This window comes from Chaetomium tenue, assembly GCF_020726465.1.
Source record: "Chaetomium tenue strain MPI-SDFR-AT-0079 chromosome Unknown F5144scaffold_2, whole genome shotgun sequence".
Taxonomy (NCBI): Eukaryota; Fungi; Ascomycota; class Sordariomycetes; order Sordariales; family Chaetomiaceae; genus Chaetomium; species Chaetomium tenue.
The window spans coordinates 235,338-259,813 of NW_027117330.1; the positions used below are offsets into that span (position 1 = coordinate 235,338).

At 53.6% G+C, this 24,476-nt stretch overlaps 9 protein-coding genes and 2 non-coding genes across 11 annotated transcripts; 6 read left to right on the top strand and 5 right to left on the bottom strand.

Moving 5' to 3' along the window:
- Positions 1-285: 285 nt before the first annotated feature.
- On the bottom strand, positions 286-366 carry F5144DRAFT_t66. Its single transcript has one exon. It is a non-coding gene; the product is annotated as a tRNA-Asp (tRNA).
- Positions 367-1,156: 790 nt separating this feature from the next.
- On the top strand, positions 1,157-2,727 carry F5144DRAFT_639626 (uncharacterized protein). Its single transcript, XM_066792719.1, has 5 exons — positions 1,157-1,747; positions 1,805-1,995; positions 2,059-2,274; positions 2,332-2,504; positions 2,566-2,727. The coding sequence occupies exons 1-5, from the start codon at positions 1,325-1,327 to the stop codon at positions 2,601-2,603; spliced, it is 1,041 nt and encodes a 346-aa protein (XP_066645740.1). The 5' UTR covers positions 1,157-1,324; the 3' UTR covers positions 2,604-2,727.
- Positions 2,728-3,098: 371 nt separating this feature from the next.
- Positions 3,099-5,645, top strand: F5144DRAFT_626395 (arginyl-tRNA synthetase). Its single transcript, XM_066792260.1, has 2 exons — positions 3,099-5,134; positions 5,213-5,645. Exons 1-2 carry the CDS (start codon positions 3,192-3,194, stop codon positions 5,217-5,219), a joined length of 1,950 nt encoding a protein of 649 aa, XP_066645741.1. The 5' UTR covers positions 3,099-3,191; the 3' UTR covers positions 5,220-5,645.
- A 203-nt stretch (positions 5,646-5,848) lies between these two features.
- On the top strand, positions 5,849-6,481 carry F5144DRAFT_589720 (NUDIX hydrolase domain-like protein; the record flags this gene model as incomplete). Its single annotated transcript, XM_066790080.1, has 1 exon — positions 5,849-6,481. One exon carries the CDS (start codon positions 5,849-5,851, stop codon positions 6,479-6,481), a length of 633 nt encoding a protein of 210 aa, XP_066645742.1.
- A 688-nt stretch (positions 6,482-7,169) lies between these two features.
- On the top strand, positions 7,170-8,124 carry F5144DRAFT_525511 (uncharacterized protein). Its single transcript, XM_066786810.1, has one exon. It carries the CDS (start codon positions 7,303-7,305, stop codon positions 7,939-7,941), a length of 639 nt encoding a protein of 212 aa, XP_066645743.1. The 5' UTR covers positions 7,170-7,302; the 3' UTR covers positions 7,942-8,124.
- Positions 8,125-9,099: 975 nt separating this feature from the next.
- Positions 9,100-12,759, top strand: F5144DRAFT_589722 (armadillo-type protein; the record flags this gene model as incomplete). The annotated part of the gene is made up of 4 exons (XM_066790081.1): positions 9,100-9,145; positions 9,278-11,585; positions 11,771-12,507; positions 12,560-12,759. The coding sequence occupies 4 exons, from the start codon at positions 9,100-9,102 to the stop codon at positions 12,757-12,759; spliced, it is 3,291 nt and encodes a 1,096-aa protein (XP_066645744.1).
- Positions 12,760-13,916: 1,157 nt separating this feature from the next.
- F5144DRAFT_t65 lies at positions 13,917-13,999 on the bottom strand. The gene has a single exon. It is a non-coding gene; the product is annotated as a tRNA-Ala (tRNA).
- Positions 14,000-14,306: 307 nt separating this feature from the next.
- Positions 14,307-16,135, bottom strand: F5144DRAFT_504303 (RTA1 like protein-domain-containing protein). The gene is made up of 3 exons (XM_066786432.1): positions 15,491-16,135; positions 15,164-15,412; positions 14,307-15,087 (listed from the first exon to the last, which is right to left on the bottom strand). The coding sequence occupies exons 1-3, from the start codon at positions 15,660-15,662 to the stop codon at positions 14,495-14,497; spliced, it is 1,014 nt and encodes a 337-aa protein (XP_066645745.1). The 5' UTR covers positions 15,663-16,135; the 3' UTR covers positions 14,307-14,494.
- Positions 16,011-17,291, bottom strand: F5144DRAFT_589724 (uncharacterized protein; the record flags this gene model as incomplete). Its single annotated transcript, XM_066790082.1, has 5 exons — positions 16,011-16,152; positions 16,210-16,307; positions 16,537-16,561; positions 16,613-16,969; positions 17,125-17,291. The coding sequence occupies 5 exons, from the start codon at positions 17,289-17,291 to the stop codon at positions 16,011-16,013; spliced, it is 789 nt and encodes a 262-aa protein (XP_066645746.1).
- Positions 17,292-18,214: 923 nt separating this feature from the next.
- On the bottom strand, positions 18,215-20,153 carry F5144DRAFT_87907 (uncharacterized protein). Its single transcript, XM_066793513.1, has 5 exons — positions 19,851-20,153; positions 19,562-19,753; positions 18,876-19,501; positions 18,536-18,814; positions 18,215-18,480 (listed from the first exon to the last, which is right to left on the bottom strand). The coding sequence occupies exons 1-5, from the start codon at positions 19,888-19,890 to the stop codon at positions 18,313-18,315; spliced, it is 1,305 nt and encodes a 434-aa protein (XP_066645747.1). The 5' UTR covers positions 19,891-20,153; the 3' UTR covers positions 18,215-18,312.
- Positions 20,154-20,942: 789 nt separating this feature from the next.
- Positions 20,943-22,624, top strand: F5144DRAFT_618049 (thiamine pyrophosphokinase). The gene is made up of 2 exons (XM_066791903.1): positions 20,943-21,237; positions 21,321-22,624. Exons 1-2 carry the CDS (start codon positions 21,176-21,178, stop codon positions 22,213-22,215), a joined length of 957 nt encoding a protein of 318 aa, XP_066645748.1. The 5' UTR covers positions 20,943-21,175; the 3' UTR covers positions 22,216-22,624.
- Positions 22,625-24,476: the final 1,852 nt, after the last annotated feature.

A 24,476-nucleotide genomic window follows, 5' to 3' on the forward strand; every position in this document is an offset into this window, starting at 1 on the left:
GGAAATCCGTGCCAGGCAGCACTGCACCCGAGGGAGTCATCGAACAGCAGCTTCTCATTTTTCACAAAATTTGAGGGTGAAAAAAAAGCCCATGCAAGGGGGTTAAAGTCCGAGTCAAGTCTTATTCTTACCGTCTTAGATCTGCACTTCAAACATTGCCTATCACAGTCTGTGCGAAGAAATAGCCGCGCACGCAATCCGAGAGACTGAGACAGCGGTCAGAAAGGGTTTCCAATATTTCAGAGACAAGACTCGGATTTAAGCAAAAAGAACGGACCATGTAGTCTCTCCCGCCGGGAATTGAACCCGGGTCTCGAGCGATTGTTTAATGACAAGCTCACATACTGACCACTATACTACGGAAGATTTGCAGGTGTGGGCACCTGTTGTAGGGTTAGGGTTGTGTTGGAATGCCAATTCAGACTTCTTGCTTAAGAAGGGCGATTGTCTGAACCTGGAAGTACATGTACCGTAAGGAACGGCATAACTCACTACAAACAGGTGGATTTTTATCATCGTCTCACTCCGGATAAGCTATGTACACTACGCTACTTTGGTATTTGACTTCTTACCAATTTTATACCTGTTTAGTTTATGAACTGGAACCCTTTCTATAAACTCTATATTGCCCTGTTGACATGAAGACTTGGGACAACGGGGGTCAACATCACAAAACGCATGTAAAGTATTGTAAACCTTTCGAACCACTATAGGCTATCGGGAGGAGCTTCAGATAATGCATGGAATTCTTCCAGAATATTCTTCCAGGACAATGATCAACAGTGAAAGCTGGTCATGATGCTGATCCCGCACGCTGTTTAATATACTCCATCACTGCTCAAGGATAGGATCGTCTTTTCATCGCAGCTAGCAACCCGGTTTTAGCTACCGACGTCCACAGACAGCCACCTGAGAGGCATGTGGGGGTATGCGAAGATACATTACAATAGATTGGACATCTGATTCGGCTTGACGCGGAACGCTGCCAATGATCGCGTCGCCCAATGAGGATGTGTTGTCTTTACCCCTGATTTAACCACCTAGCCGCGCAATATGCGGCAGTTCACCCCGGCCCACCAGCCAGGGCACAGCTTCCGGTGAGTATGAAGCCGCTATCTATTTCTAACAATAATTGACAAAGTAAAAAGGTCGGCCAGGCCATGGCAGGGCTAGGTATCAGGTGGCTAGGGACTGATATGTTATATACCCCCTTCAGCTCTTCCCCTATTTCAGTTGAGCCTCTAGTCATTTCCTGATTACAGGCACAGTGCTACACCACACTGCAACCCTCGATCGACCAACACCAACCAAGCAAGTGGTAGCGATGAAGGTGTCTCACCTTGCTTCAGTGGCGGCGCTCTGCGCTGGCCAGGCTTCGGCCCAGTTTGCCCAGGCCGCCATGATGCGCTTCCAATGTTCCCAACTCGTCATCGAGCGTCTCGACCCCCTAGTCAACCCCGGCGAACTACAATCTCCGCATCTCCACCAGATCGTAGGCGGCAACTCATTCACTGCCAGCATGACCCCCGGCGAGTATGACCCTGCGGAAAAATCCACATGCACGACATGCTCTTTCTCGGAAGACTTTAGCAACTACTGGACCGCAAACATCTACTTCCGTGCGAAGAATGGCACGTACAAGAGGGTCCCGCAGATGGTCAATCTTGGGCTCAAGGGAGCTGGCGGCGTCACCGTGTACTACATTCCGCCCTATGACGGCAAGACCACCGTCACAGCCTTCAAGCCAGTGAGTTGTGACACGACTTGGTCCCATCCTTGGATCGTACCGTACTAACAAGACCAGGGCTTCCGCATGCTGGTGGGAGAGGCTGGCCGGCGGACTCAGAAGGGCATGGCTAAGCAAGTTTGCCACCGCTGCGAACATAACATTGAGCAGACTCCCTTTGGCGGCGCCCCTTGCACGGGTGATGACACAGCGTCTTTCCCTGAGAAGCCTTGCCCCGGCGGTATCCGGACCACCATCACCTTCCCAACGTAATAAGCCAAGCCCGCATCCCTTACCTCCTAATACCCACACTAACAAACACCGTCATCCAGATGCTGGGACGGCAAGAACCTCGACACGCCCGACCACAAGAGCCACGTCGCCTACCCCATCACCGGCAGCTTCGAATCGACCGGGACCTGTCCCGACACCCACCCCGTCCGCCTGCCGCAGCTGATGTACGAGGTTATGTGGGACACGCGCGAGTTCAACAACCCGGAGGATTGGCCCGAGACAGGACAGCCGCTCGTCTACTCGATGGGTGATGCGTGAGTGGCCAATGCGTCTTCCTTTATGTACCAAACCATCGACTGACATGCGCACAGCACTGGATACGGCCAACATGGTGATTACGTGTTTGGCTGGAAGGGCGATTCCCTCCAGAAGGCGCTAGACGCGCGCTGCACCGGCGACCGATGCTCGGTCCTGACGACCCAGACTCCCGAGGAGGCGGTGGCCTGCCAGAAGCAGCAGACCGTGGAGGAGCAGACGGAAGGATGTAAGTGATCTGTGCTGTGTGTCGGTAACATTGGGTGAAAGGCTGTGCTAATCCCGTTTAGGGCTTGACGCGATTCCCGGTGGTGTGCATCCCATGTAGATGGTTCCAATTTTGGCTGACTGCACTGGGGGGTATTGTTGGATCCTCCCGATAATTGATAGAGAGCTACTGTTGGTTGGCGGGCTGGGAATGACTTAGAATAGGTAGAGTTTGGAAATTCCCGTAGCCTAAAGGAAGTGTTAGGCCTTTTAGGCACGCGTTGCGGGTTTTGGCGTCGTCAGCGACTTAGCTGCCCGAATCTTTTTAGTGCATCTTCATGTTGTGACTGGCCCATGTCGAAAGATGCTGCAGGGGCTGCAACGACTGAGTGAGTACCTGTACCTACATGTGCATGGCTGAGACCCGGGACCTGACTGACTAAATAAACACCACACAGCCTTCCACTTATCCCACTACTACCACTGACCCTCATTTCTGCGTGTCATCAGAGGATCGGGGGCCAAAATGTTGGTTGGGCTATCATGCTGACACGATATGTGAGTCACGGGCAACTTTAATATCTTTCACAAGCACTTTTGAACCCCGCGTTACCTTCAATGTTAATCCCCACGATATCAGGAGCCAAGAGAAAGGCATAGGTCCTCGCACATTGCAGACTGCAACGAAAACAACAGAAAACTTCCGAAAATGTCTACGCTGACGCTGGATGGCCTTACAGGGTTGCTATCCGGGATTATTGGAGCTGGCCCTATCCCCTCCATCCCCGGAGAGACTCCCGTGGCACGCCCTCTCAACCGGCCCATTGATATTTACCGTGCCCATCTCGCGGATATACTCGCTCGACTCGCAGGGTGTGAGACGGCTGTGGCATACGAGTCGCTCCAGGTTCCTGGCACGCCGGCGAACGGGGACTTGGTGTTGCCAGTTCCTCGTCTGCGCATCAAGGGCAAGAAGCCGGCCGAACAGTGCGCCGAGCTTGTGGCTGCGTTTCCCAGAAATAACCCGCTCTTCCGGGAACCGGCAGCGGCCGGGATACATCTCCCGTTCTTCTTCGTTCCCTTGTCCCTGCCGCGACTCATCCTGCCCTGCATTTTCCAGCGCCAACACTCCTATGGCAGTGATCTCAATGTGGGACTGCGCGACCACGCGCTGCCAGCCCAAGGCCGTAAGAAGGTCGTCCTGGAGTTTAGCTCCCCCAACATTGCCAAAGAATTCCATGCCGGGCACCTCCGCAGCACCATCATCGGAGCCTTCATTGCCAACCTCTACAAAACCATGGGCTGGGACGTGGTCAAGGTCAACTACCTCGGCGACTGGGGGAAGCAGTTTGGCCTGTTGGCCGTTGGGTGGCAGCGTTTTGGGTCCGAGGAGGAGCTGGCTCGCGAACCGCTCAAGCACCTCCTTGACGTCTACGCGAGGATCAACGCGGTCTTCAAACCAGAACAGGAAGAGAGCAAAAAAGCCCGAGATGAGGGCCGTGACACAGCCGAGACCGAGTCTCGGGGGCTGTTTGCAGAGCGCAATGCCTTTTTCAGCCGCATGGAGAACGGCGACGAAGAGGCCCTAGCACTGTGGCGCCGCTTCCGCGATATCAGTATCGACCGCTACGTTGCCACCTACGCCCGGCTCAACATCGACTTTGACGAATATTCTGGCGAATCCCAAGTCAGTAAATCTACGATCGACTGGGTCGAGTCTATCCTTCGAGGGAAAGGGGTCTATGAACAAGATAACGGCTCCTGGGTCATTAATTTCGAAAAGCACGGCTCTAAAGGCCTTGGTGTAGCCGTCGTCCGCGGTCGTACTGGTACTACAACATACCTCCTCCGCGATGTTGCTGCCGTCCTCGAGCGTGATGAAAAGTATGCCTTCGATAAAATGATCTACGTCGTCTCGACCGAACAAGACCTCTACTTCCGTCGCGTTTTCCGAACCCTCGAGCTGATGGGCCGCTCCGATCTCGCTGCACGCCTTCAACATGTAAATTTTGGCAAGGTCCTGGGCATGTCCTCGCGTCTGGGGAATGTGCAGCTACTGAGCGATATTTTGGACCAGTCGCGTGAGGCAATGCACGAAGTTATGCGCCACAACGCGGTCAAATATTCTCAAGTGGAAGACCCGGATGCTGTGGCGGAGAAGGTTGGCATCTCGGCAGTGATGGTCCAGGACATGAGCGGGAAGCGGATCAACAATTACCCCTTTGACATCAACCGCATGACATCCTTTGAGGGAGACACGGGGCCGTATCTTCAATACTGCCACGCAAGACTCAACTCCCTTCTGCGCAAAGCAGGTCTCACCAGACAAGACCTTGTCACCCACCTCAAGAGCCATCCCGACGGGCTGGACGCAGATATTCTCATGGACAAATCGCACGCTGTTGACCTGCTCCGACTCATGGCGCAGTATCCGGACGTGGCTGCCATGGCACTCAAGACGCTGGAGCCGTCGACTGTTCTAACATATTTGTTCCGGTTGGCGCACCAGCTTTCGTCGTGCTATGACGTGCTGCAGGTTGTAGGTGCCGAGGGTGGCAGGGACGTGGTTCTTGCGAGGGCGGCACTATATGAGGGGGCGAGGCAGGTGCTGGAGACTGGGATGCGGTTGTTGGGGTTGAGTCCTGTGGAGAGGTGAGGTGTCCTTTTGGTTTCTTTACCGAGTTATTGTGCTGTTGTTGAGATTGTGCGTATGCTAACTGTTCCTGGCAGGATGTGATCCTTCACGGTGGGGAGAGTGATTACTTGGTGGCACTTCGGGGGGTCTCAGGGAACTGCAGCTACCGTTGAGACTGGGCGGGTGGGCATTAAATCTCGGGTTTTCTTTTTCTTCTCTTTTCTTTACATTTCTTCTGCACATTTCCTTTCCCTCAAATCTCCATTGTGGATTGTTAATATCCCCGGCCCCCCCGGTATATACACCAGGCTCGAACAGCATGCATGATGAGGACTTTTGGCCCTTGGGTCGTGGGCTGATTCCCCCATTGGCGGGTGAGCCGGAGCCATGTGGACAAGAGGCCGATATTCCCGGTCGTGTGTTACTGATACTCGCGCTAATCGATAGATGCCTACCGTAGGTCGGTGTGTTGGGAATGACTTGGAATAGGCAGAGATTTTGGAAATCACTGTAGCCTGGAGGACGCGTCAGGCGTGCCTTTCAACTTTGAGCCACGCGTTGCGGCGTGTTTCCGCGTCAGCAACGTGCCCAACTGGAATTGTTCCGCACGCAGAACAGTGACATTATTTAAAACAACTCATCCGAACTCTAGACAGATTCTTGAAATGCCTGATACAGTAAACAAGCACGGACGCCATATTAGCCGGGCCCACCAACACAGTGGCAAGACAATGTCAACAAACACCACCACCGCCAACGCTGGTACCACCCCCTTAACCAGCACCCACCCCTCCCTCACCCCCTACACCACCGCCACCCCAGCCCAATACCTCTCCACCAACCCGCACCTCACCAACCTCGTCGTCGCCGCCCTCATCCTACACAAGCCGCACAACACCACCACCACCAACAACAACCGCGTCCTTCTCATCCAACGCGCCCCCCGCGACGGCTTTGGCCTCAAGTGGGAATGCCCCGGCGGCCGTGTCGACACGACCGACGCGTCCCTGCTGCATGCCCTCTGCCGCGAGGTGCGTGAGGAGACGGGGCTGGTGGTGAGGCGGGTGGAAAGGGTGGTGGAGGTGGGTGAGTTTGACGGGGGTGGGGGGGAGAGGTGGAGGAAGGTTACTTTTTTGGTGGGGGTGGAGGGTTTGAGGTTGGAGGGGGGTTTGGAGGGGGATGGGTTTCCGGTGGTGAGGTTGAGTGAGGAGGAGCATGTCGGTGCGGTGTGGGCTGCTGAGGGCGAGGTGCGGGCTGGGAGGGTGGGGGAGAGGGAGATTCAGTTTGCGTATGATGCGCAACGGGAGACTACTTTGGAGGTGTTTCGGCAGGGGCGGGAGAGGGATGAGATGGATTTGGAATAAAGGTTTGAGGTGGGGGAAGTTGGGTTGGTGTGTGAAGGGAATAATGTGTGTAAGGTAAACTGCAGTGCTTAGCCCAGATAAACTGTAGAAAATGGGCTTTTGTTGGGTGTTTGGGAAAGATACAAATGCCACTCCTGCTGTTTGTGTGAAGTGTAGTTAACAATAAACCTCCATTTCACTGTGTGCCACCGAGGTTCCCTTCCAGCGGGAAGTTTTCAACGTGCACAGATTATGGCCGCTGACTCGCTAGCCTTCGCAGATTTGGTCAGTGCGGAATAGCAACCCAGACAACAGCATCGGGGGCTCAGATATGGTTGCTTGTCTGCTTGACAGTTGATACTGTGTACAACGGCAACATTCCGCCATGATTCCGCTATCGTCTTGTTCACCACACAGTGTATGTATGTTCCAAATACCTCGGAACCTTACGGCCGAGCACAGTACCAATGATAACAACATCAAAGCTTTGTTTAGGCGTTAATCCATTGATTACGCGTTCCAACTCGGTCAAGCACTCCATCCCAAGTAACATGCTCACGCTAATTCCTCAACAGCCAGGGCAGCCATGATCAAAATGGTTGGCATGGCAAACAAGGTTCTCAAACACAATGCGCAACTGAAAAGGCTGAGAAGGCAGTGGGGATGGAGGCTATTCCCTCATGCCTATAAATTCCCATTGCTGCTGTCAGTTTTCAAGCTTCCCTTCCACCACCATCGCACATCTCTTCCTTGCCAACAAGCAAGTCACACCTTCTCAGGCATCCTTTCCGGACAAAGAACACATCAATCCCTTTTACGCTTTCACCGATAGCAACATCATCATGTTTGCTCTTGCTTCTCTCGCCGTTGGCCTGCTGGCGACCTTCGTCGCTGGCGAGTCGCGTGGCATCACTCCCCACGACATGTACTCCTCTTCAGTCGGCGTTCTCGGCTGCAAGATCAACACTAACCGGGTTGCCTACTGGCCCATGTCGGTCGACTGCGACAACATTTGCGTCCGCGTCTCCTATGGCGGCCGCTCTGTCGACCTGCTTCGCATCGACCAGTCCGGCGGCGCCTACGACATCTCGTACGACGCCTACAACTTCCTGGTCTCCGGCCAGAGCGCCACCGCCCACCCCATCACTGGCGGCGCCGTCAACATGGACGTCCAGAACGTGGCCGCCAGCAACTGCGTGCAGCACCTCAAGTCTGGTGGTCTCCCCCTGTTGGCTTCCAACAGCATGAACTACGTCGCCAGCTGCCTAGGCCAGCCCAACAGCTGGGTCGCCAAGAACTACCGCCTGTTCAACATCAAGGACCCCGTCTGCCACTGGGGCTACGACGAGCAGTGCTCCGTCAACCTGGCTGTCAGCAACCAGCCTTCGTGCCCTCATGCGCTGGGCTCCACCAACGGCAGGCTGCCGGATAGCGTCTTCAACATCCAGTACGGCACTGGTGCCGTTGTCGCTGCTCCCTAAGCGGATACAGGGCCACAATGAGAAACTGCCGCCAAGAAGGAGCACCGAAAGGATTCTTGCTTGGGATGGTCTAGTGGCGTCGAGGATGGCTCGGAGGAGTGGAGAAACCAGGGCCCAGGGAAGCAAGGGAAGGATTAGGGTTTTGCTCCATGCCAGGACAACTTGAGGCTAAATATTGAGACAATCTTCACATCCCACTTTTACACTGCCTTAAATGACCGCCGCTGTGATGATGCCATTCCAGTGATTGCCTGTCTTCTGTACCGTTGTTGGTGGCTGTCCCTCTGGAGTTTTCTCTTGGCTTTTGGCTTGTGCAGAACTCAAGCGGTTTCTACAGAGAAGTTGGTTGTGAGTAAAGCCGCGCGTTTCAATGGGACTCGGGACAGTCCGATGCTCCCAGCCCCTATCCCATTGATGCAAGAGCCAACCAAGCCTCCCATTTGATGGCCGTTCACGTCAACGGCTCAACCCCCATATTCAGCACAACAGATTGCCACCAGGTCAACACCACTTTGAGACACTCTCTGTCCTCCACCATCTCCGTGATGTTGACATCCCCCGGGGGGATTTAACAAGTCTGGAGAACCTCAGCGAAGTTGAGTTGACAAAGAGCTCTGGGTCTTATCGTCAATCTCAGTAGGTTACGCTGTTACTTATTTCTTGTTTATTTATTTCTTCTTTTTCTTCTCTTTTTATCATCAAAAAATACTTGCTCTGTAACTTTTCTTCAGATAAGGGAACTCGTCATACCTGGAAAAAGTGAATTATGCTGCCATTGCGTGATTTTGGCATAATGAAAACAGGAAATCTAAACAAGTGCTCAAAATCCTCCATGCCAGCGGGAAACATTGTTGGGGGTACCTTGCCTGCAACTGTTATTATGATGACCCTAACCCTTACTTGTCACTTTCTCTCTTTAAACCTCTCATCACGTGTATTGTGAAAGGCGGTGAAAGCTGTATCTGCCCCGCACTTGGCACCGGGACCCCTCCTTCCTTCATGGTTCCACACTGCAAATTGGAAAATCCAAAAATTTTCTGGGTTGCCTGGGGCCCTTTTTGTTGCGACAAACAACCACCTTGAGCGCCTGCCGCCGCCTCTTCCTTTCTTTCCTTTTCTTCGTGATACCCCTTTTTCTTGCATCCAAGGCACGGCACTATGGATCAGCAGAGGTTGGCGGCACTCCTGCAGGAGTCGCAAGTTCGTAAGTCTCTCCCATACTGCCCGTATTTTCCTTTCTTTTTTTGAGACAACCGACGGGTCAATCCGACACAGATCGGCCAGCAGAAGACCAATTCTCAGAACCCCGGTGACTTTGCTGACACTTACCCTCCAGCCGACACTCAGAACCTCAAGGCGGTCACCGCCGAGCTTCAGAAAAACTACTACTCCCACCCGGAGTCCCTCCTTCTCCTCGTCGAGATCGTCGCGACCCACCAAGATGTCATTGTGCGGCAGCAGGCAGCCGTGCAGGGCGCGCGGTTGGCCGTGAAGCACTGGGAGAAGATCACCAAAGAACAGAAGCCCGCTGTGCGCCAGCACCTTGTGCAAGCCACTCTCAATGAGCAGAGTCCCCGGGCTCGCCATGCCAACGCTCGTTTGGTTGCGGCCATTGCGGCCATTGACCTCGAGGAGGGTGAGTGGCACGAGTTGATCCCCGCTCTTTTCACCCTCTCGAGCAGCAACGAAGTCGGCCAGCGCGAGGTCGGCTCCTACATCATTTTCAGCTTGCTGGAGGAGAACCCGACTTCCTTCGCCGACCACATGCCGAAGCTCCTCGAGCTTTTCGGCCACTCCCTGCGCGACCCTCAGAGCGCCGACGTCCGCATCAACTCTATGATGTCCATCGGTGCCATGCTGCTGATGTTTGAACCGCTCGAGGACGAAGAATCCGTGTCCACCCTTCAGACCTTGATCCCGCCCATGGTCGATGTCCTCAAGGACGCCGTCCAGGCCGGTGACGATGAAAAGACCGGCCAAGCTTTCGAGGTGTTCCAACAATTCCTGGCCTACGAGTCTGCCTTGCTTGGCAAGTATCTCAAGGACCTAGTTCAGTTCATGATCGATCTTGCTGCGAACAAGCAAGCCGACGACGAGGTTCGCGCCCAGGCGCTGGCCTTCCTCGCGCAGACTGTCCGCTACCGACGCATGAAGATCCAGGGCATGAAGGACATGGGTCAGGAGCTCACGCAAAAGAGCTTGTTGATCCTCACCGAGATCGACGATGACGAAGATGACGACGACATGGGCCCTGCTCGGTCAGCCCTGGCCTTGCTCGATCAACTGGCGACCGACCTGCCGCCGCGCCAAGTTATTGTCCCGCTGCTGGACGCCCTCCCCAAGTTCGCTGCCTCCGAAGACCCTGGGTACAGGAAGGCCGGCATTCTTGCTCTTGGCACGGTTGTTGAGGGTGCGCCCGATTTCATTGCTTCGCAAGTCAAGGCCATCATGCCTCTCGCCATCAACCTGTTGAACGACCCCGACGTTGGTGTCCGGCACACTGCTTTGATCGGCCTCGCCCGTCTCGCCGATGACATCGCCGAAGAGCTTTCCTCATTCAACGAGCCTATCATGACCGCTCTGGTTAAGAACCTGCAAGCAGCCATGGTCCCGGCCTCCGACGAGAAGCTCGCCAAGAAGAACATCGAAATCATTCGGTCGGTTTGCGGCGCCCTTGACGCCATGTCCGAAGGCCTGGATGCCGAGTTCATGAAGCAGAACGCCGGCGATCTGGTCGGTAACATTGGTGCCCTGATCACCCATGAGGACTTCAAGGTCAAGGTCGCCGCTTCCGGTGCCATTGGTGCCATTGCTGAGTGCCTCGGCGAGGATTTCAAGCCCTACTTTGAGCAGACCATGCAGGCTTTGGGTGCGTACCTCACGATCAAGGAGACCGAGGACGACCTCTCGCTGCGCAGCGGCGTTTGCGACTCCGTTGGCCGCATCGCCACCGCCGTTGGTGCTCAAACCTTCCAGCCCTACGTCGTCGACCTGATGCGGTCCAGCGAGGAAGGCCTGCAGCTCGATAACTCGAGACTTAAGGAGAGCAGCTTCATAATGTGGAGCTCGCTTGCTAAGATCTACGAGAAAGAGTTTGCGCCCTTCCTTCCCGGTGTTTTCAAGGGTCTGTTTGACAGCCTGAAGCTCGAGGAGGAGGAAATCAAGCTGAAGCTCAGCGAGGAGGAGAAGGGCATTGTCGGCACGGATAACGAAGTCATCACCGCGGGCAAGAAGATCACCATCAAAGGGGCCGACGACGACGAGGAGTGGATGGATGACGACGATGACGAGGAGTACGACGATTTTGGTATTTCGGCCGAGGCCCTCGAGAAGGAGGTTGCCATGGAGATCCTCGGGGACATCATTACCTATGCTTGCGGCACCCAAGAGATTACCGAATATTTGGAGAGGGCCGTCGAGACCATCTCCCCCTTGGCCGAACACTCATACGAAGGCTGCCGTAAGGCCGCTGTCGCGACACTCTGGCGGTCGTATGCCCGTGTGTGGCAACTCATGGAGCAGGAAACCGGCACCAACTGGGAGCCCGGGCTTCCCCTCAAGCACACCCCCACCGTCACACTCGTGAAGCTCGGGGAGATCGTGTGCAAGGCCACCCTTGCTCTGTGGAACGAGGAGGCTGATCGGTATGTGTGATTTTCTTTCTGTTTCCCCCAACCTTTGCATGATGACCACCTAGCGTTAATACCCAGCTCACTCAAACGCATTATTGCGGATGCTGAGAAAACGTGCATATCTACTTCTGACTTCACACTTCATTCTCTGTGTCTTCCTCATTAGCTTTTGTTGGATGGATGCTGATAATTACAAGTACTGTCGTCACTGAGATCAACCGCAATGTTGCGGCCACCCTCAAGGCTTGCGGCCCCGCCATTCTTGCCCAGGAGGACTTCGTCAAGGAGGTTGTCACTGTGATCTCTACCATCATCACCCGCTCTCACCCCTGCCAGCAGGATCTTGGCGACGAGGACGAGGAGCAGGAGGTTGAAGGCTCGTCCGAGTACGATTGGCTCGTCATCGACACCGGTCTTGACGTTGTCATTGGTCTTGCTGTCGCCCTTGGCCCTGGCTTTTCCGAGCTGTGGAAGATCTTCGAGAAGCCCATCATGCGGTTCGCAGCCTCCGAGTCGGAGAACATCGAGCGGTCCACCGGTGTTGGTGTCATTGCTGAATGTGCGGCCAACATGGAAGCAGCCGTTACGCCGTACACCGAGAAGCTGCTCAAGCTCCTCCTCAAGCGACTGTCAGACACGGATCCCGAGACCAAGAGCAATGCCGCCTACGCCACCGGTCAGTTGATTCTCAACTCGACTGACACAAACACCTACATGCCCCACTACGGCACGATTTTGCAGAAGCTCGAGCCCATGCTTCAGGTCCAGGAGGCGCGCATCAAGGACAACGCTGCGGGCTGCATCTCTCGCATGACCATGGCGCACCCGGACCAGATTCCGCTCGGCGATGTCCTCCCTGCGCTGGTCGGTCTGCTTCCCCTCAAGGACGACTTTGAGGAGAACTCGCCGGTGTATGAGTGTATCTTGAAACTTTGTGAGTCACCCTTACCCATACGGGATGAAAGCCCCCACTAACCACTTAATAGATGAGAACAATGAACCCACCGTCCAACAGCTTACCCCCAAGCTCGTCCCCGTGTTCGAAGCGGTGCTCAGCCCCCCGGCGGACCAGTTGGACGACGAGACCCGCGAAATTGTTCGCAAGACTGTCTTCCTCCTCTACAACGCCGACCAGAGCCTCTTCAGCAACAACCCCAACGTCCTGAAGCTTGCTGGTGTTGCGTAAGGGAGCGAGGGCCGGGATAGAGCAGAGGATGGACGGGTATGAAAGGATGATTTGACCAGCACGATGAGTGATGAGTTCCGACATAATGACGTGGATACGTAAAACGAGGTCATAGATGGTGCATGGGCCGGGACGGTTGGGTTGGGGCGGACGGAGGTCACGCCACGCGATAAGTGGTTGCCCCATCTTTGGGGCTTCGCCCCTTGCTACTCTCTGTGGTAGTGAGATAAACGTGATGAAATGAATCGATTTAAATCTGTACTCTTGGGGCGTTAGAAAGCCCCAAAGCTGCGCCACAGGGATGTTCTGGGGCCCATCACGTTCAACATGATAAGACCAGGACCGCCACGGCAGATGCATTTCGATGAAACCGCAGCTTAGGGGGCGGAGCGAAAGATGTTTACAGGCAAGGCTCCCAAGATCCATGTTCAAGAGTAAAGATTGGGGGGATATTATTACCTCCATTACCTTCCAACAAATCCACATCGGCTATTCATGAAAACGAACCTCCCAGATTACGATAGTTTACGTGGACCATAACGCATGTCATCTGCAGGATGACAAACCGTGAGTGGCGAGGGATGCGGGAGCAGTCTCGGAATCATATCACCTTGATAACGCCTTAATGGAAGAAGATACGAAATGTCCCATTCTTAATCATCTAATGACACTCCAGCTGCTCAACCTGAGCACGTCTAGGTTTCTTTCCTTTATGGTTGGGTTGGCTGGGTAGGCGCACATCGCGTGGAGGGGATACCACCTGGACAGCCACAAAAGTCCTTCAGGGGGTGAGAGGGTAAGGAAGAGGACCGGTAAGGATTAGCATAATGGAGAGCTGGATAGCGATGCTGTAGCTGGTTGCTATCCTGTGAAGAGGACCCAGGTCATCGCCGCAGATGGTGTGTTCGAGGTTGGAGATGGGGAGAAGGTGGAAGGTGCGTGTTTTCGGAAGTGGAAGCTTGGGTTGGATGCGAGCGAACTGATATTGTAAGGGGGCTGGGATTATAATGGGGCCGAGGTCAAGAGAGGGCTTTCTCGATTAAAAGGTTGTGATGTCTTCAAAGGTACGAGATGGTGTGTGTGTGATGCCAAAAAGGGGGCAACGAACAATGCAAAAACACATGTTGACACCAGATCACAAGATCTGGTGATTCCTTTGGACGAGCTGGGAATCGAACCCAGGACCTTTCGCATACAGGAGTATGCTAAGCGAACGCTCTACCAACTGAGCCACACGCCCGAGGTGATTGTTGTTAAACACAGGAGTGGAAGTGTTTTTCTGACGAGCGATCTTCGTCAGGGGTTGAACCCTAACATTAATTAGCGGGTCTGTGTGGAACAGGTTCTGAGGTGTGGGTCACAGAATTTGCATGGCTCGAGCATGGACAGGGGTCCTCGGTGCGCTTTGCTTAAAAGTTGAGTTTTCGGATGAGAAACTCAAGGGTTAGGGGAAGCCCGTTCCACCATGTTTAATAGGGGTGAACACCAGGGATGCACCATCATCGGACCATGGAATGAGGTTCGGAAGACCATGTGTGTATGTGAAACCCCATTATTATGTATGTAGATCCCGAACAACTGGTACTTAAGCGTACCGATTTCCAAACGCCTTTGACAGAAATGGCTTTTATTGCAGTTTACCCAAGTCCCCTCTATCGTTTCTTTAATAAAAGAAAATACCATCATCTTCCTTCGTCTCACGCTACTTCTCTCCTCTCCTCCTACTCTCCGCCCCTCACCTTCCATACGCGCTGGAGTACCGGTGTTCCCTAGCCGGCACCTCATACCCACTGCCCTGCCGCCCCACCACAGCCGTCGAGTCACTATCATATTTCCCTGGCATCACGACCCCCGCGGGCGCGACATCAGGGTGAACCGGCAGCATCTGAAAGCTCTCGGCCGTATTGCGGCCGCTCTCGCCGCCCGACGACGCCAGCGCCTCCTTGTACCCGGACAGGGCCCGGCTGGGGTGGCTCCACAGCAGCACGGCCGCGACCAGCAGCATGAGGGCGCCGTCCAGCCCCAACAGGTAGCCCTCGTTGGACATAAGCACGCTGTCGTTGCCCATGCCGAACTCGATCATGCGGAACACGGACCGCACCAGCACCAGCACGCTGCTGATGTATAGGGCGATGAGGAGCTGCCGCCAGGGCCCCGTGACGGAGTAGGAGCGCGGGGTGGGGTGGGCGGCGATGCGCCGGTGGAAGAGGATCGTGGTGATGATGAAGAAGCCGAAGAAGATGATTTGGATGGCGAGGCCGGCGAGGATGACGTTCTCGCCGAGCTTTTGGGCGTCATGTGTCTTGGCTACGGACATGAGGCCGCCGCCTGGGAGTAGGGTGGGTGGTTAGTGTCCGATGTTCTGGTGGCGCGGATGGCCGAATTGCTCATGCCATGGACTTACCAGCCCCTTGCGCAAGGAATGACAGCACGTCGCCCGTCACGAAGACCTTGGTCATCCACTTCGTCCTGATCAACGCGTATTCTTCGGCTCCGAGCAGGCGGATCAGTCGGCCGAGGATCATGTAGATGGAGGCGGCGAGCAGCGCTGGGCCGAGTAGGATGAGAAGGGTTTGAAGAATGTACGCGTTCAACGAGTAGTCGGGGTTTTCCTGGGCGGAAATGGCTCGGCCGATGTACCCGATCGTCTCAACTGTGTGGTATCGGTTAGCTCGTGGTAGTCAATGACGACGCTCCGCCGCGTATGCATTGGGAGCGGGGACCAGCGTACAGATGCAGCCTATCAAGAACGGGATGAACGACCATGTTCTCCTCCGGAAAAGGAGGACGGCGTGGCCTATCGATACTCCGGCGAAAAGGACAATGAAGACGATATTGGCTGCCAAGTTGGGGTCGTAACGGTACAGCTTGAAGCCGCCCTCAAACGCAGGTTCGCCCGCCATCTTAACCCCTGACCCGGGACGTCGTTTACTTGGTACTGTGTCGCCCTGGCTCGGCCACTAGGTGTGGTAGGTGTGGTAGATGTGTAAAGAGATGAGTAGAGGTCGACAGTGCCCTACGATGGATTGGAAGCGTCGAATGGGGCCAAGACGTCGACCGAGGATACCGAAAGAAGGATGAAAGCTGGAATCGAGTCGTAGATAGGCATTCCATCTTCATTATAATAGCAGGCGGCTACAGCACCAGGCTCCAGATCCTGGTTACCCCCGTTTCCAAATTCGGTGGCAGCACCACCTGGACGCGCGTCAGCTCCATGTTTATACCAAGACCGAAACCAACACAGCGACCATTTAGGGCCAGACTTCTAGCTGAGCCACCAGGGCGGGCAGTGTTGAGGACGGGCTTGGGTTGTGCTCGCCCAGGAGGAATCCAGGGGCGGGGATTTCTATACGCGTATCGTCGTGTTGAATCCGTGTCGAATCAGAGCTGAGTCTTTCCGGGCGAAGACCCACCGTTTTGACTTTTGCTCGATTTCCGCGGGCCGGTCACCCTTGTCGGCCATCCTTGTCCAGGCAAACCCTGCCACGACAAATCCGCGTATGTCCGGAATATAAGTGGGCAGTGGGCGCCTCATCCTCATGCCCATTCTCCATGGCAACTCGCTAGCAGCACGATTCAATGCACAGCCAACATGATCATCGTGCGCATAGACCTCGTCCGGCTAGCGTTTAGCTCCTTTCACGAGAACTAAGACGCGTACAAACAGTGAACGGCAACGGTTTCGAAAGGTAAAGTTTCTATTTTGAAACTCCAAGAAAAACATGGTTGAGGAATTTTCTTCGAGGTAGGTACTAGCCCACGTCGACACATATATACATCCAAACTCTTGGTAACGTGAATTCTAACACCTCCTCCAATCAAGAGCAACACGGACAGTCAGCTTGCTGCTGACGCGGTCGACCTATCCATTTTATCAGCATTAGGTTGTCTCTCACTGCGCCGGAATTGCTTTCCACCTACCGCGATAAGTGCTCGGTCGTCCGTAGGTGAGATGAAGCATTGTGTGTTCATGTTCAGAATGGCCGTGGAGCCGCCGCAAGGCGACCAAGACACCACATCGGGGTTAGCCGAGAGCGAGAAGGCCCCTTCCCGCGCCCCCTTCAAGTCGATGCCGTAGTTGACTTCGCCTGAGGCGCCAGTGAAGGAGAAGGTGTTGTCGCATTGTCCCTCGGTCCCGGCTGGCAGGAAAGCGTATCCCTTCATGTTGGCGTTGATCGTGGAGAATCTGTGTAGAAAGGAAAAGTCAGCCCTGGAGGTGAGGTACCAGGTCTACTTTGGGGGTGTACATACTGAAAGCCGGCATCGTATTCAAGGTTCAACGTAAGTTTGCAGTTTTTCCGCCAGTCGGCTGCCATGGTGCCCGGACCAGTCTTCACGACATATTCCGAGAGCCTAATCTCGAACGCCGTGTTTGATGCGTCGGCTCGGACATCAGCGGTGCCGTAAGGGCATCCGCTGCCCAACACCGAAGCCCCAACGACTCGGAGACCTTGTGGCGCGGCCGCAACTTCTAGCGGCAGGCTGGCGACTAGGGAGGCGGACCCCAAGGCGAGGATGGATGTAAGAAGCATTTTGATGTTGGGTAGAGTATTAAGAAGTCTGGGGTTTTGCGAGAGCATGAAGAGATATGGAACGAAGGGCAAAGCTGTGAAAGTTGAGCAAAGTTGGACATTCAAATAGAAGACAAGATTCCTTCTCTTTAGGAAGGAAGGTAAACGGATGTCCAATTGGGTTTTGTTATTTCAGGAAAAAAACGGGACCAACCAAATTACCGGGCATAGAATCGCCGCTCATGATTAGTTCCTAGATCTAGCCTTCGGTCGCCTCCCAAGCATGTCAGCAAGCAAGGGCATGGTGCATGATAAGCGAGCTTTCCAATATATTCTGACAGAGTTTGAGGATCCAGCGGCAAAATCCACCGGCGGAAAAGGAATTTTGTTGCCCGCATATTAATTGAGGACTCAAGAATCCCGTTGTTGGTAGCCAACTAAATACTACTTCGTAATATAACGCTTCCATCATCGGTTCAGTTCATGTTGGATAAATGACTCCCTTTATTCAAAATCGGCCGTCTGCCCCAACTGAGAATAGCTATCCCAACTTTAAGTAGTGTGCTAAAAACGAGTATATTAAACGCTCCAAGTATAGAAACAGCACTATGCCACTCATATTGTAAGGTATTCCAAATTTAGAACGCTTTTCTGAGTACCTGGTTGTCATTTGTTTCACCTCGCGGCATTCAGGTCTGGCCAGCATCCATGATCTCGGTCAGATGCTGGTGTAGCCGAGTTAAGGTCTGCAGGCTCTGAGACCAGGATAAAAAGCAGATCACATTTGGAGATTATTCTAGTTGCCCGCGCCTCAGTTTCGAACGGGCGTTTACTTTAAGCCCTGGTCAATGCTCATCATCTTCGGGACGGCCCGCTGAATACAGAGACACGGATCAAGCTAGGTAACCTGGGTGCGGACATCGAAGGTTAAGGGTCATGCATTAGGGTGATAACCTGGTTTTGGGGCTATACTAAGCAAACACTTGCTATACTGGGCGGTACTTTGATCTATGATCCACTCCAAGGAACTTAACGTCGTAAATTAAGATCTAGTATGCACAGGGTAATCCCCATTGTCGTTCAGCGGGCCCCACACAAGGCCAGGATGGGACAACGGATCAGGGAAGAATTCCATGGCCGGGTTCCGACCGATCTGAAAGATGCGGACGAGAATATATGCGTTGCGAGGATCGCCGCTGTAGTCTTGCATCTGTCATTTCTCTGTCAGTGCAAGGGCGAGAGCCATAGCATAGATTGCAACTCACCAGCCGCACTTGATTCCTGCTCACCAGGAATGTCGTGCCGCATCCAGCAGGGGTTGTTTTCACCTCGAGGTGATATGTCGTTCCTGCCCGCCAGTCAGGAGAGATTTCGGCCCCAGCATCGGCGAGTTCCTGTAAAAGCTGCCCCTGGTGATCCTCGTAAGTAAAATCGGCATGCTGGCCCGGTCGCTCTTTGAATTCCGGATGGTCGGCGTAGAATCGTAGGTGGCTCGTCCAGTTCTTGTAGGACCAACCAGGTAAGTCTCTGAGCCATGAGTGTATCTACAACCAACTATCAGTTATCCAAACATCACTGGGGGTTAGTGTGGCGAGGAATTAGTACATAATGTTCTCCCTGTAACCCAATCTCCTCGTTCCTCGTCAGCTTAGGATGGCCTGGTGGTGTCTTGGAGTCGAGACCGATTTCCTCATTTGTGTTCAGCCGAGGACGATTTGAGGGCGTATCAGGGCCCTTACTCGCGCCGCCGCAAGACAACAATCGTAGCGCTGCGCCAACAAACAAGATGATGATGGCCGGGCCCCCATGCTCACTCGTGTCAAGTATCCCATGCACGCCGTCTCTCATCGACAGCACTGCAAGCGCGCCGGCGACGATCGCCATCAAGGAGCTCAAGAATGGCGCGACGTAAGAATGCCGTTTCTTTGAGCCGCCAAGTAGACATAAAGCAAGAAACGGACTGATGGCGTCTAGGACGATGGCAATGATGACGAGCGCAGCGCTGGCTTTGGTCCGGGCGGCAACCCTCGCTTCGTTAGCAGCAAGTCTGCCCGGGCTGATATTGCTCAGCGTGGCATTCCAGGAGGACACAATCTCGTTAATGCGTCGTCCTTGATCATTGCCCAAGCGGTCTGTCAGTGAATCCTCTAGAGTGCCGAGGACATTCTTGGTCGGGGGGAACGCGCGCCGACAGTTTGTCTCGCCCGTAGTTTCGAAGACATCGCACATCCCTGTGTATCAAGCCTTGGGTTACTAGGTGTTTAAGTCAAACAAGACCATCAACAACGCACCTGACATTCCCCAATACCAATAGGTAGGCAGTTCATCGGTCAGAGGAAAGTCGGTTTCATTGCCGCCATCAACCACGGCCAGTCTATGCAGCCCGTCGGCCAAGAGAGTCACGTTGACTCGATAAAGACAAATGTTTTTGGTGGCTGGTGACATGCACGAGATGAGGAACACGACATTTGCAGCAATGCTCACTTTCGAAGTTAGCATATTGCCCCATATTCAGCAGAGTAACCGTAAAACTGCGGCGAGAAGCCTGCACGGGGACAACACCCGTTTGGAGTAACTTACGGACGGCAAAGCCAGTGATCCATAGCCAGGAACCTTTCATGACAGGGGAGTCAACGCACGCACACAGGCGCGCTTTCAACACTGCGCGTTCACTATGAAACTGTTTTTCAGGTAAGGATGGTTATGATGATGTTGGAATTAGGGAAGAGGGAGTGACCTAGAAGAACTCAAGGAATGGCAACATCCGAAAAATTAGAACACACGCGCGCTGAACCGCCTCCCTCCCCAAGTACGTGATCGCCGCGCTCTTGGCGTTGACGAGGGTAGCCTGAAGCCTCGGTAACAGGTACTTTTCATTGGGAGAACTCTTTGAACAGCGTTGCGGGTGGCTTAACAGTCAAGCCATGATTTGCTACCACAACGGCTCGCCTAGCTCCCCATGCAAGGAACAAGCCACAGAGCCCGCGATGAAACGCTAGCGCCGATCACCATGAACATGTCCTCCGGGAACGGAAAACTTTAGCGGCCTTCGTTGCAAGAGAGAGGCGCAGGAACACTTGAACCAGGGTGTAATCACCATTTCGTACAAGTAGATCGTATATAATAAGTAAGGTACTCTTTTTCTCCTCGTTAACGGTTATCACTCTACCCTGACAGTTTTGATCTCCGCGCAGCCGATAACTGCGGTTACACTTGAACTCAATGGGAAGAACCCCAACATCTTCCCTTCCACGGGCCGCTCCGCCTTACGCGAATGACCTGGGAATTACCGCATCGGCTGAGGAGAGCTTGCTAAAGGGGGATGTGTCGAGTTTTGCGTTTAGGGCAATGGGCGGTTTCTCGAGTATCCCCCATGGGTCAGACAGATAAACCCCCTTCATCCCTACTACCACCCTGAAACCAGTCCGATACCGAAGAACTCAACGCAATAATGGTGTCGGTGAAGATAACATGAGGAAATGCCTGCATAAGCGATGCCACCCTCGAGCCTCCATCTTAACCCATAAATTGTAAAATCAGAAAAGTGAAGATAACGAAAACCAAAGCAACGAGTCAACGGCGAGTTCAACTACAGGCCGATCCTTCCTCGCCATGGTCATCCGCACATCCCCCACCAACGTTGCCCCCGCCCTCATCGTGCGCCCATCGACAAACCAACCGCGGTATTGATTGTAGTTGGTGAAATCGTCGGTGCCGGATTTGGATTCAGAATCCTCTCGTCCCAGGCTGCTTTCCACGCTCAACTTCTCGGCCAGTCATTTCCCAACGTGACCTTCGCTGGCCTCTTCCCGCTCGCAATCGACCTCTTCATCTTTTGCCTCGACCCAGCACCATTGAAGCCGTCCCTTCAATTGTTCGAGCTCCCGCCATCAGTATCCGTCGCTATGTCAGAGGCGCTACAGGGCCCCCCGTTCACGAACCTTCAGCTGGTCGAGCGGGTCGATAGGTAAGATCTTCTTGGAGTGCTTGCCTACCTAGGTAGAATTGATAGGTACCTATCATTACAAATTCTGACAGACCGTGACACAGCTGGGCTTACTTCACAAAGGACCCCGATGCGTACAGACGGCACATGCAGGATTATTACTACTTCCTCATCGACGGATACGACAAGCCGTTCGGTTATATGCACAAGCGCTTCATTTCAGGTATCCCCTGGCCCGAATACTGGAAGATCGACCACGACAAGCACTTCTTGACCCTTACAACTGGCTCCGACTTTGCGACGCGCAGCCAACTGGTGAACGAAACTTTGCGCAAAGCCCACGAATCCCCCGACAGCACGGTGCTTGGGCGTTGGGCAGACGAAGAGTTCCCGCTCTACTCCTCCACCGGCGAACACGTTTTGGACCTCGACGGCTGCGGGATAGACATGCTCGGCATCGTCAACTTCTCGGTCCACTTGACCGCCTGGGTCATGACAGCCGAGGGTATCAAGATCTGGGTGCCACGTCGGGCATTGACCAAAATGAGCTTCCCAGGAATGCTGGATAACACTGTCGGGGGCAGTCTTGCGACCGGGGAGAAGCCCATTGACGGAATGGTCCGCGAATGCGAAGAAGAGATCTGCTTGGACCCCGCTTACACACGGTCGCACATCAAGGCTTGCGGCACCCTCTCATTTCAGCTCACGGTTGACGAGATGCTGAATCCTGCCTGCCAACATCAGGTCCAGTATTTGTACGAGATGGAGCTTCGTCAGGATATCGTGCCCAAGATTGGAGACGGCGAAGTCGGAGAACTGCATCTCCTGTCCCTCGAAGAGCTCGCCAACGCAACGAGGAATGGTGAGGTCAAGCTGACTTGCAACATTACATATCTCGCCTTTCTCATTCGCCACGGGTACATAACCGCCGAAAATGAGCCTGATATCATCGAGATTTGCTCTCGGCTGCACCGCTACCACGCCCTGTTCATCGCATAGCGTGACGGCAGGAACTCTATCGTCTTTCATTTGCTTTGAGTTCCGCTCAGTTCCCACCTCTCCTCAAGGAGACCGGATGTTTCACTCTTACACTCGCTTGTCTCGGTGAATTCTTGAAAAGGGGTTGCGTTGCCCGGCGGAAAACAAAGTATAAGCCGGGCAGGGGTATATTTCCTTAGAAGCTCGTTCATGTAGTTCAGGTCTCTATGAATGACAAGTGGTTAGCAAATACATTCGTCGTGGGTTTGGCACCGAGGAAGGGCAGGTGCCAGCTACCTCATTCTCATTGCACGCTGACGCTCATGGGCGGCATGCATCAAGTACCGCAGCGGGATTCTGTAGGGGGCTGTTAGGCTTATTCTTTTCGTAAGGCCTACAAACAAAGTTTTGACAAATTGATTCGTAAGCCTTACGAAAAAAGTAGTTAAGCCTTACGAAAAAAATAAGCCTTACGAAAAAAATAAGCCTTACAGACCCACTATAAGAGCCACTAAAAAAAACCACTACCAGGACCCTCTAAATGGCCCCTGACAGGCGCTGGAACACTTGCATTTATTAACAGGACCTTTTTTATTGAACGTTGCGATGGAAGAAACATGTCACGACAGGGAATTGAACACAGGAGTCACGGAAAAAAGGGAGGAAAGCACTTTACAATTAAGCTACAGGAAGAGAGTTCAATTGAGGAAGGAGACTGTTTCTAATCGTTATCAATACGTGGTTCTGGAACTAGAAAGGAAGTTGCGAGGCGGGAACTTAAACAGCCAACACAATGCGAATGTCAGGCCGGGGCAGTATAAATGTAATACCCACAGGCCGGTGCAGTGCGAATGCAATGCCAATGCCATACCTACAGGCCGGTACAATGCGAATGCAATGCCCACAGGTCGGTGCAATGCCAGTGCAATGCAAATGCTATATCTATAGGCCAACCAGATGGTATTGCCTGGCCCAGATGGTATTACACTGGCTTGTAGGTATTGCATTTACACTGCACTGGCCTGTGGGTGTGGCATTGGTATGGCATTTGCACTGCACCGGCCTGTGGGCATGGCATTGGCGTTGCACTGCAGTGGCCTGTGGGTATGGCATTGGCATTGCACTGGCTATGGCATTGCATTGCACCGGTCTGTGGGCATGGCATTGGCATTGCATTGGCATTGCACTGGCCTGTGGGCATGGCATTGGCGTTGCACCGGCCTGTGGGTGTGGCATTTGTATTGTATTCGCATTACACTGGCCTGGGTTTGTAAGTGTTGGTCTGGCTGTAGTGGTATTATAGTGGCTGTTAGGTGTATCTTCCAGTGCATCGTTTTCGGCTAGGCCTGACCGGCCCGCTGAACTTGGTAAATCGGCTGTAAGGCTTATTGAATCTGTAAGGCTTATTTGACTGGTAAGGTGTGACGAACCTACTTCAGGATCCTATCCTGTTAGGGTTCAGCTTCGTTGAAGGTAATCTCTCGAGGATGCTTAGGTTCGGTGCAGCCAAAGGGTGCACAACAATAGACTTGTCTCAACAGTAGGCTTGTGAGCTTGTAGCGAACTGTAGTTGTGATTGCTAACTGGAGGAGAACACATCCACGTACTATGCCATCTGTCTCACTTGTACTATGACCCCACCAAATCCGCGAATATAGTTAACCCTAGCCCTGTGACATCTGGAATTTTTGTCAATGCCATGAAAGCCTTGCCAGGTGCCAATACACGGAAGCCCTGTAATTGCAGCCGCATTTCAGTGCGCATTCAGCCCCCAACCCCCACCACATTCGCGGCATCCAGCCAAGCCACCGCATCACCACCACCAACCGCAACAAAACAACCAAGATGTCGTCTGAGTAGGCTGCAACTACCCTCATTCGAATCGCCTGCTAATTCTGCGTAGATTGACGTTGTCCGCGTCCGAATCGGACACCTCTAGCACTTAGCGCGGCTTCTCAGATCTCGATTCCGATGTCGATGCTGTCAATGGCGATGCACTTCCGTTCTCGAACCCTCCACCGCACCACAAGCTCAATTCTCACGGCTATGACTCGCTGGAGGGCCTACTCGCCGACCTCCACGAGTATTGCGCCCAGGCCAAATTCTCCGTTATTAAGCTACGTTCGGTCAACAAGGTCAAGGACTTTGGCTACACCCGGGTTGACTTCCAGATGTCACAGGGCTAGGGTTAACTATATTCGCGGATTTGGTGGGGTCATAGTACAAGTGAGACAGATGGCATAGTACGTGGATGTGTTCTCAACTGGAGAACTCCCAGAGCT